Genomic DNA, 10,830 nt, shown 5'->3' on the forward strand with positions numbered 1-10,830 from the left:
AGAAGACTTGAAACTATCGATCAAGGCCATAAGCTCATTAGGAAAATGTTTGCTGAGGTAATAAATCAAGTGAGAAGCAGGGTCATTTTTTGCATTAACAGGTCCCCCCTGCTGGCTATTTGAAAAAATACAGGGTTAAGACACTTCAGCATTAGAGTCGCTTTTCAGACACAGATTTTGACGTGTGGTCCGAACCAAAGCAGTGGACTGAAATAAAGAACCCTAGAGCCCTGCTGCTAGCATGGATAAAAACAGACAAAATACACATGAACTGTTGTTAACAGTTTATTTCACAGTGAAACATGACTGAACTAGAATTACCATCAACAGTTACTGTCTCTCTCTAAAGTTAGGATCACACATAAGGAATGCAGTTAAAGTGTTATAAAACAGTGCATCTGTGACCTCTACATTCTACACTACAGCATGATAAGGGTAGGAATGTTTTGAGCATCAGGAATGTTAGAAAAAGATTTTGACTCTAATAATGCAGAACTGTGAGTTTGGTTTAAAGAACACCTGGAGAAAACGCTGAGGCGCTCAGTGGTGGAAGAGCCGCAGGTTGGTGTGCACCAGAGTGATGCCCTGCTCATTACAGGCATTAATCACAACCTCGTCAGCAGCAGAGCCTGCTGGAGCTGCGATGTACTCCACACCACTCTACAGACACACACACACAGAAAGGAAACATTAGTATTTATGGTTGGAAAGCTTGTCAGTACAGTAATGTTTTCAGAGTCAGTAGAGTTTGCAAAAGATTTTATTGCAGAAGGTGTCTGCAGGCCATTCCCATGCAATTTCTCAATAAAGTGCATACATTATAAACTCATGCGTTTGTGAACAGTGTGTTATATTTACCCGTTTGGCTCGATCGATGTTATCTCTGAAGGGGAAGAAGGCGTCAGAGCTGACAGCCACGGCCTGCAGGGAGCTGATCCAGTTCTTCTTCTCAGTCTCTGACAGACGCTCAGGCACTTCGTCGTACATCGACTGCCAAACTGCCAAGTCTGGGCCCTGTCAACACAATATACACACACACACACACACACACACACACACACAATACAGGAGTCTGCATTTAATTCCAGAACCTCAAACTTGACATGACATTAAACATTAGATATCACACAGAAAACAGGATGACTGTGTGTTTTTGACAGCAACTGTGGGAACAATTTTAATGGATCTATCCAAATGAAGTAATGAAGAGAAATCTAATGTCTACAGGTATTAGACACTTAAATTTAATGCTTTCAAGACCTTTTAAGCACTACAGGTAAGAAGAAAATCCCTTTAAAGCTGCCTGTTGCCTATCATGACCCTCTTACCTCTCCAATGGTGTCGCTGACATACTGGTCAATAGCGTTGGCCATCTCCGCTCGTTTCACACCACTGCGAAACTTCATGGTCAGGACACGAGGGTGGTGCCTCAGCCACCAGTTGTCAGCTTTGTCACCTGCCAGCCGAGTGCAGTGGATACGAGACTGCTGACCCGCTCCGATACCAACAACCTGTAAGACAAGAGGAGACATTAAAGCAAAACTAATGGCCCCATCCAGACTCCTCTCTCCTCCTTTCATCTGCCTGTTCTCACCTGTCCGTTTTTAGCATAACACACAGAGTTGGACTGAGTGTACTTGACAGCGATGGTGGCCACGGTGAGATCACGCACAGCTTCCTCGGAGAGCTTGTGGACACAAAAACAATCAAAAGCGTGAACACAAGATTGGATTGTGTCCATCATGAAAGAATGACTTCAAGAGGATGTAAACACACTGCAGTGACTCACCGAGCCCTTGGAAACAACGTTGTTGAAGAACTCCTTATTGATGAGTGCTCCATTCCGCTTTTGTTTGAGATAGAGACCAAACAACACTCTCACCTCAGTCTCATCGGGCTCGTAGTCTGGATCCATCTGGGATAAACACACACATTGTTAATCAGAGAATTTTACCATACTCTGATTCTAGTCATCTTTATTTCAACACAAAAATGATGATTGATAAAAATCTCTCACTTGAAGCACACAGTAGTTGCCATTCTTCTTTTTGGAGAGAATCTTGAGTGCCTCTTCATCATAACCAGGAGCAATGATGCCATCTGACACCTGAGAGCAAGCAAATTGAATCAGGGACCAGCCGTTCCACTTTTCCATGTTTTGTTGAAATAAACGACATTAATCAGAGTATGCACAGCTGCATGTGTACAGGAATATTAGTGGAATCCTCTTTTTCGTTAGCCGTGTAAACAGCTTAGTAGGAACGTTGTCTTTTTCGGGATAAGGGCAAAAAACAGAATATTTTGTGCATGTACACTTAGTCAGCATTGCAGCAAAAACAAACATCTGTTTTTGTTCTTCGACACATGACTTTACCTCTCTTGATATAATCTTGGCGGTGGGAACGTCACAAACATCCGACACAGCGATGAAGTCTCCAAACGAAGACATTCTGTCTGAGCCCCTTGCCCTGGCGTAGGCCGTAGCCAGCGGGGTCAGATCCTTCAGCATGTCATGCACCATGCACACTCTGGCTTCCTCCTCGGTCAGAGGAACTCCCACTGCAGCTCCTTCAGAAGAAACGTGAAAGAGAGTCATTTCAGTTTCACGGCACATTATTCCAAGTCAATATTTGTACAGTAATGAGTGTGTGTCTTTTTGTCTTACCAGCAGGGCTGACGTGTTTGAAGGAGGTGGCAGCAGCCATGCCGAGGGCGCTCTTTAACTCTCTGACCAGCTGCCAGGCGTTCAGAGCATCACACAGGTTGATGAAGCCGGGGGAACCGTTGACAACTGAGCAGGGGCAAAATGAATGTTTAAGAAAAACATATTTATAGTTTGCAATATCTGCACCTCTATGAAAATTAGCAACATCTTTCTTAAAATACCTCACATCATTGAATGACCTCCCTGTCCTCCTGCCTTATAACTTGTATCAGCTGTTCTCTGACATGGTCACTTTAGGGTGACAGGGATATTGATGTGGCACTACTCACAAAATCCTGTTTTATTTGTCATCTATGTTAATTCTGTTTATGGCAGAAAGTTAAACAAGAAGATCAATACCATACCATCAAATTCCCAAAGTCTTAAACTACACCTTTAAAAGACATACCTCTAAACACACTGACACATTTAGCTCAGCTGAGACAGCCATGATGTGATGTGGGCTCTACCTTTGAGGGGGAGGGCTGGGCGCAGGGTGTAGAGTTGGGCGGGTGCTTGGTGAGGGTTCATGCCGTAGCGCAGAGGCAGCTGGGAAACACCGCGGCTGTACTGCCCTCGAAAGTAATCCGATATGGCCTCGTCGTACTGTGCTGTGTGTGTGAAGGCCTGAAGAGCAGAGAACATCAAACACTGATGACAAAGAAATACATACTCTGTGTGCTGAAGCCAGAGTTATAAACCTCAAGGGATTTGCAATTTATTACTCCACAATTGAGAAGGTAATACGAGGCTGTGACCATTTAACAACTGCATAACTTATGTGGGTTTCATCCCAAAGCAGCGTCCCAGCGATGAGTTCAGTCTGACTATAAGGTGAAAGTTTACAAGTCCTCCGATGTTAAACTCTGTAACCTAAACACACATTCCAACATTGGTGATAGAGAGTCTACGCTGGACTTTGTCATGCACTGACCCTAATCTGTACACAAACAACAACAAAAAAAAGGGAACAAATGAGGACACCAAGATTGTTGAGCCTGGTTGCCATCCTGATTTTGTCTGACAACATTAACATGACTAAGCTTAAGCTCGTACTGAGGAAGACACTGTAAAGGAGAATTATCTTAACTGTGATAAGACTGACACATTTCTTATATTAACTTACGTTTGCCTCAGAAACCTCCTGGCATATCCTTATGTTTCGTAAGAATCTAACAGGTTACTATTATGCAATCATCACTTTAAGACCTGTTCCTTCATTAAAAAAAAGCCAGAGGCAAGATTCACCTCTTATTCCTCTTAGTCTTTGCTACGACTGAGATTAGACTGGAACAAGTCTGAACAGTGACAGGACGGGATTAACGGATGTTTGAGGTATATGTGATTAGACAAGAAAGGCTGATAGTGACGCAGAATTTAAGTCTTTGCAACTTTAAAATGCTGCTTTCAAACTGTACAGCTCAAGACTGTGATAAGTCAGGAAATAGGCTGTCCCGGTCCTTTGCGCACATCTTGTCAAACTTGTTATTGTTGTTATGCTTAGAAAGGGGCATCAACAGGTTTAAGAGAGTTCATTTTAAGACTGTGATGTGATGCTCTAATGATTATTTTCATTATTAATCAATCTGCTTAACATTTCCTTGATTAATCACCTGATCTAGAAGATCAAATTGCTCATCATGATTCTCTGAAGTCAAAGTTCAAACATTCAGACACTTTGTTTTGTCAGACTAACAGTCCACAACCCAAAGATACTCTGATTACTATCATAACAAACTAATAAAACAAGCAAAAGTTCACATTTGATAAAGGGGGGATTATAGAGCCATACTTCACTTAGATTTTAGAGCCATTCTTTGAGCTCTTAAATCTACATTTTTACAGCCTTAAAAAAACACTCCCACATATCCAAAAGTTAAGCTGCAGTGGAGAAGAGGAAAAACAGACTCTAGAGAGTGTGTAGCACTTGTACAAACTCAGTTCCTACTTGTGAGTTAAAATGGTGGGAAAAACAAGTCATGTTACTTTGAGAGCCAGAGTCCTGCGTGTTTCCAAGGCTGTATCTTTGTCTCCTGAACTCTCCATCTCCTTGGCAACCAGCGAATAGTCAGTGGGATCACACACTATGGTCACCCGGGCATGATTCTTGGCCGCTGCTCTCAGCAGAGTGACGCCACCTGGGAGGACAAAAACAACAACACTTTTTTTAAAGGCACATGAGTTTATTTTAGTGATCAACACTTGGTTATTAATCCTAAAAGATAATTTCTCATAAACTGCTACAATTTCAAGATGAGAGAGGTGAACATGTGCTGGAGGTAAATTGACAGATTTCCATTCTTTGACAATGATCTTCCTGCCCAACATAGTAGCTGTATGAATCCAGTCTGCTGGAGGTGTAGGGAGGTTGCTTAGTGGTGATGGATCCCCCAGAACATATAGACAAGGTATGTAAGGAATATTTTGACCTATAATCTGCCTTATATTTTCATGAATAGTGCACCATCACGCCTGTAATTCGGGGCATTCTTGTAAGAAATGAATACATGTGGTATGATCACGCCAGCATAGAATTTATAAGGCAATGTGACACATTCATCTTTGGGTCACCTGCATTACAAGCCTTATTTTACACAGTCACTAGGCTATTAATAATAATTAAAAACAGCTTAATATTCTGAAACAGTATGCACACAATCTTATCCGCACAACTCACCGATATCTATCTGCTCCACAGCATCTTCCACTGTAACATTCGGGTTAGAGACGGTCTTCACAAATGGGTAGAGGTTGCACACAACCACTCTTAAAAAGAGCAAACACAGAATAACTGTCACACTCTTCATAAAGATCATCATCATCTGTTTGAAAAAAACATAACACACATGTATACACACATAACTGCAACACACACATATCACGACGGACAAGATTGCAAAATACAAAAACCTTTTAAAAGTGCAGCTGTAGAAGACATCGTAAGACATGTGCTTGTAATTCTAGCTTTCATAATGTGTTCATGCTCATGGCGTCAAAATATGAACCAATTTTGAGAGCTGTTTTACCTTAAAAAAAAAATAGGTATACTTAATGTGCTTGGAAAATACAGTACAGGCCAAAAGTTTGGACACACCTTCTCATTCAATGTGTTTTCTTTATTTTCATGACTATTTACATTGTTGATTTTCACTGAAGGCATCAAAACTATGAATGAACACATGTGGAGTTATGTACTTAACAAAAAAAGGTGAAATAACTGAAAACATGTTTTATATTCTAGTTTCTTCAAAATAGCCACCCTTTGCTCTGATTACTGCTTTGCACACTCTTGGCATTCTCTCCATGAGCTTCAAGAGGTAGTCACCTGAAATGGTTTCCACTTCACAGGTGTGCCTTATCAGGGTTAATTAGTGGAATTTCTTGCTTTATCAATGGGGTTGGGACCATCAGTTGTGTTGTGCAGAAGTCAGGTTAATACACAGCCGACAGCCCTATTGGACAACTGTTAAAATTCATATTATGGCAAGAACCAATCAGCTAACTAAAGAAAAACGAGTGGCCATCATTACTTTAAGAAATGAAGGTCAGTCAGTCCGGAAAATTGCAAAAACTTTAAATGTGTCCCCAAGTGGAGTCGCAAAAACCATCAAGCGCTACAACCAAACTGGCACACATGAGGACCGACCCAGGAAAGGAAGACCAAGAGTCACCTCTGCTTCTGAGGATAAGTTCATCCGAGTCACCAGCCTCAGAAATCGCAAGTTAACAGCAGCTCAGATCAGAGACCAGATGAATGCCACACAGAGTTCTAGCAGCAGACCCATCTCTAGAACAACTGTAAAGAGGAGACTGCGCCAATCAGGCCTTCATGGTCAAATAGCTGCTAGGAAACCACTGCTAAGGAAAGGCAACAAGCAGAAGAGATTTGTTTGGGCCAAGAAACACAAGGAATGGACATTAGACCAGTGGAAATCTGTGCTTTGGTCTGATGAGTCCAAATTTGAGATCTTTGGTTCCAACCACCATGTCTTTGTGAGACGCAGAAAAGTTGAACGGATGGATTCCACATGCCTGGTTCCCACTGTGAAGCATGGAGGAGGAGGTGTGATGGTGTGGGGGTGTTTTGCTGGTGACACTGTTGGGGATTTATTCCAAATTGAAGGCACACTGAACCAGCATGGCTACCACAGCATCCTGCAGCGACATGCCATCCCATCCGGTTTGCGTTTAGTTGGACGATCATTTATTTTTCAACAGGACAATGACCCCAAACACACCTCCAGGCTGTGTAAGGGCTATTTGACCAAGAAGGAGAGTGATGGAGTGCTGCGGCAGATGACCTGGCCTCCACAGTCACCGGACCTGAACCCAATGGAGATGGTTTGGGGTGAGCTGGACCGCAGAGTGAAGGCAAAGGGGCCAACAAGTGCTAAACACCTCTGGGAACTCCTTCAAGACTGTTGGAAAACCATTTCAGGTGACTACCTCTTGAAGCTCATGGAGAGAATGCCAAGAGTGTGCAAAGCAGTAATCAGAGCAAAGGGTGGCTATTTTGAAGAAACTAGAATATAAAACATGTTTTCAGTTATTTCACCTTTTTTTGTTAAGTACATAACTCCACATGTGTTCATTCATAGTTTTGATGCCTTCAGTGATAATCTACAATGTAAATAGTCATGAAAATAAAGAAAATGCATTGAATGAGAAGGTGTGTCCAAACTTTTGGCCTGTACTGTATGTCATATTTAGGCCATTACAAAGATTAGAAAGACCAAATGAGGCATCATGCACAAGAATCCTCGTGTGCTCAAATCTATGCCACTTAATGCACTCACTGTTCCTTTTTGAAGGCTGCATGAAAACCAACACTTGCTCTATTAAAGAGTTTTGTTCTGTTAGATAAACTACTATCTTTCTACTTCCCACACTGGAGCCAGGACTTTCTGCTACATGCCTGACATTGATCAGTTTGCTTTCCTTCACTGCTTCTCTGTCCCACAATCTAGCCAACAGAGAAACATTATTTTTGTGAATTTATCAACCATTTGCTTTTATCTAACATCAAAAAATGCCCATAATAATTTCCCAGGACCCAAGGTGACATCTTCTAATGCTTATTTTGTCCAAAACCTAAAAGATATTTCATCTACAGTTTAATAAAACAGAGCAAAGCAGCAAATCCTCACATTAGATGAGCTGAACACTGGCTAATGTTTGGATTTTTTTCTTATATAAATGATTAATCAGAATGGTTGATTTATTTTCTGTCCATTAGCTAATTGATTAATCGACTTATCATTTCAGCACAGTTAGCCACAATTTGCCTTCAGTGATGCAGAATCACAACAGACTTTCAACTTTGTCTGTATGTACGAGTGAACACCTCACTCTCAGATTGGTCTTTTTTTTTTTTTTTTTTTTTTAAATCAATATAGGGTATTTATTTTATATATCTTTTTATTTACATGTTGATATATTGTTTAACTATTGTTTTTATTATTGTTCTGTTTACATATCTATTGTTATCTGCACTGCTGTGTGCTTTGTAAATCAGGAGAGGAAAACAGAATTGTAATTTATTTTAATCAGTCTGTTATTGTCGTTGAAAACAATAAGCACTCTCAGAGACTGGCGTATTTTCAATTCACTATAGGCCTTTTTTTTTCTCCAACATAATTTTTTATTTACATGTTTTGCAACTGTATATTTTCAAGCAGGGAAGTTAACTTATTCTTTAGGAACTTCATTTGTGTGGAAACATCAGTACATTCACAACTCTTGCTGTACTATCCCGGACAAATGACTAAATGTAATTTGACAACACAGTGCAGAGTGCAGCTTAAAATAGTGTAAGATGCCGGCCTTAAAAATACTTTAAAATGTCCATGAATAAATAAGTACGAGTTGAGCACCCAAGCTCGTTCAAGCTTCAATGAGTCTAACAGAAGCTTGACATGGCCTCCTTGGTCTTAATGATTGGTTTTGCAGCGTGTGTGGAATCTGAGCTTATTTGTAGTCCTTTCATTTTAGCCCGTCTACTGTAGATGTTACTTAGTGAACATTTAGCTCACTTTATTATTTGAAACACCTAGATGGTGCAGCTTGGACACATGATCAGTGATGAACCCAGGGACATAAGGGTGTTTCAGGTCTTTGATCATGAGACACCCTCACCTGGGCGACCCAGCTGGAGGTGGTCAGTACCCAGCTTGTGTCCAGGCAGCGCACTACTTCGCGTATCTGCCCTCTTGATCTACAGCTACCTTGAGGCTTTTTCTGCTGCCTGGTGGCTTCCCTCTCCTGCAACCCTCTGATGCCGAGGAGCCTGAGTGCCCGGTGCATAGTTGCCCCTGCAGCCAACCTCGATTGGCTCTCAGCGGGCCCTCCAACCACTCTCTAGACAGGGCAAGGTATATGGCCTTCTTTCGCTCATGGGCCTGCTCCATCCTGTCTTCCCAGGGGACTGTAAGTTCCAGCTTGCTTTGTAGAAAATACCCAAACATACATATGTGTCGTCTATCACTATTCAGTCTTAAAATACCGAGATATGTATAAATATTTCTGGCCCATAATACACACAGCCTTAAATTGTGAGCTTCATCCTTATTCTTACACCCTAATCAGATGACCCACTCAACCTTTACCTCTATATCACATGCACACACAGATTAAACTCTCCTCTGAGTTTGAAAGACAAAGAAACCAATACTTCTGTGTCTATCAGATTGTTACTTAAGTGTGTACTTATGCTCCCCAAGAACAAAACTTTAAACTCCCTGACCTAATCACATTCTTCCTCTTGTCTTAAACAAATTTCAGTCACGGGATGATCCTTTAGCAGGAGCAGCACTTTCCAAATTATCCAGCTGCTAAATCAACAGCACATGCTTCCTAATGGGACAAGACAAGCCTGTACTCTTACACATATGAGCTTGTGATCTGCCTCAGGTCCTGCACGCTCTTTGATTTAACTGCTTTGTAGGTATCATTTCTAATTCAGCTTTTTACCCCTCTGATGCAAATAACTATCCACTAAGTGTTTATAAACCTCAGGCTATTTTAAAGTGTAAATGTATGTGTGTTTAAATGTTTCAGGGTTGTTCTCACCTGACCAGGCTGTAGCCCAGCTTCTCCATGTCTGCAGCATCAGTGGGGGTTTTCCTGGCCAGGATGCCTCCATGGACAGCCGGGTGCAGGGTCTTCACTCTGCCCCCCAGCATCTCTGGGTGTCCAGTCAGCTCAGACACATCCCTGACACACAGCACAGGCACTTATCTTAGAGAAGGCCACCCTCAGGTAGCTGCTGCATCTTAGTGACAAACACTGGATTTAAGTTTTATTTTAAGGATTACTTCAGCACCCACCTGACAGCCAGCCCAGCATCACGCAGGGCTTTAGCTGTGCCACCTGAAGCCACCAGAGACAGTCCAGCATTCACCAGCCTTTTGGCAAAGTCCACCAGTCCAGTTTTGTCTGACACACTCAAAAGTGCTGCAAAGACAGATACAGAGACTTAACACACATCTTAACTCAGTTTTATACACACAAAAGAGAAGTAAGTGTGTGTTGTAGCGAGGCAAAGATGACCACGTTGGCTAATGTTAGCTACATGAGCTAACCTGCATGTCGCACACAACTTTATAATGACGACATTAATTAAATCTGAATGAAAGACAAGTCTTACCGAGCTCTGAGGACGCCATGTTTACAGTTACAGTTTCAGTGTGCAGTCTGTGTGGATGTGAAGATGGTTTCTGTTCAGGCTTCACTGTGTTGAAACAGCAAACTCTGCAGAGTCAGATTGTGCAAAACTACAAGCTTTTCATCATGTGCTTCTGAAGTAGAAAGACCCGCCCTGCTGAGGTCGGCCCGCCCCTCGCACACAAACGCACCCAAGGGAGACACACGGCGCAGGAAATGCGCATTTTCATCCAAAAAATTAAAATGAATGAATAAATAAAATAAATAAAAAATAAAATAAAATAAAATAAAATAAAATAAATAAATAAATAAATAAATAAATAAATAAATAAAATAAAATAAAATAAATAAAATAAAATAAATAAATAGCAATAATAATAATAATAATAATAATAATAATAAAACACACACTGCTCTCTTTGGTGTTTATGTTTTGTCTAAATAATAATAATAATAATAATGAT

At 41.2% G+C, this 10,830-nt stretch overlaps 1 protein-coding gene across 1 annotated transcript; it reads right to left on the bottom strand.

The window, feature by feature from the left end:
- Window positions 1-272: 272 nt before the first annotated feature.
- atic (5-aminoimidazole-4-carboxamide ribonucleotide formyltransferase/IMP cyclohydrolase) lies at window positions 273-10,522 on the bottom strand. The gene is made up of 14 exons (XM_033633415.2): window positions 10,350-10,522; window positions 10,030-10,156; window positions 9,773-9,916; window positions 5,382-5,470; window positions 4,691-4,842; window positions 3,175-3,331; window positions 2,666-2,791; window positions 2,375-2,568; window positions 2,018-2,107; window positions 1,790-1,915; window positions 1,595-1,687; window positions 1,329-1,511; window positions 859-1,014; window positions 273-660 (listed from the first exon to the last, which is right to left on the bottom strand). The coding sequence occupies exons 1-14, from the start codon at window positions 10,366-10,368 to the stop codon at window positions 541-543; spliced, it is 1,776 nt and encodes a 591-aa protein (XP_033489306.2). The 5' UTR covers window positions 10,369-10,522; the 3' UTR covers window positions 273-540.
- Window positions 10,523-10,830: the final 308 nt, after the last annotated feature.

This window comes from Epinephelus lanceolatus, chromosome 2 (assembly GCF_041903045.1).
Source record: "Epinephelus lanceolatus isolate andai-2023 chromosome 2, ASM4190304v1, whole genome shotgun sequence".
Taxonomy (NCBI): domain Eukaryota; kingdom Metazoa; phylum Chordata; class Actinopteri; order Perciformes; family Serranidae; genus Epinephelus; species Epinephelus lanceolatus.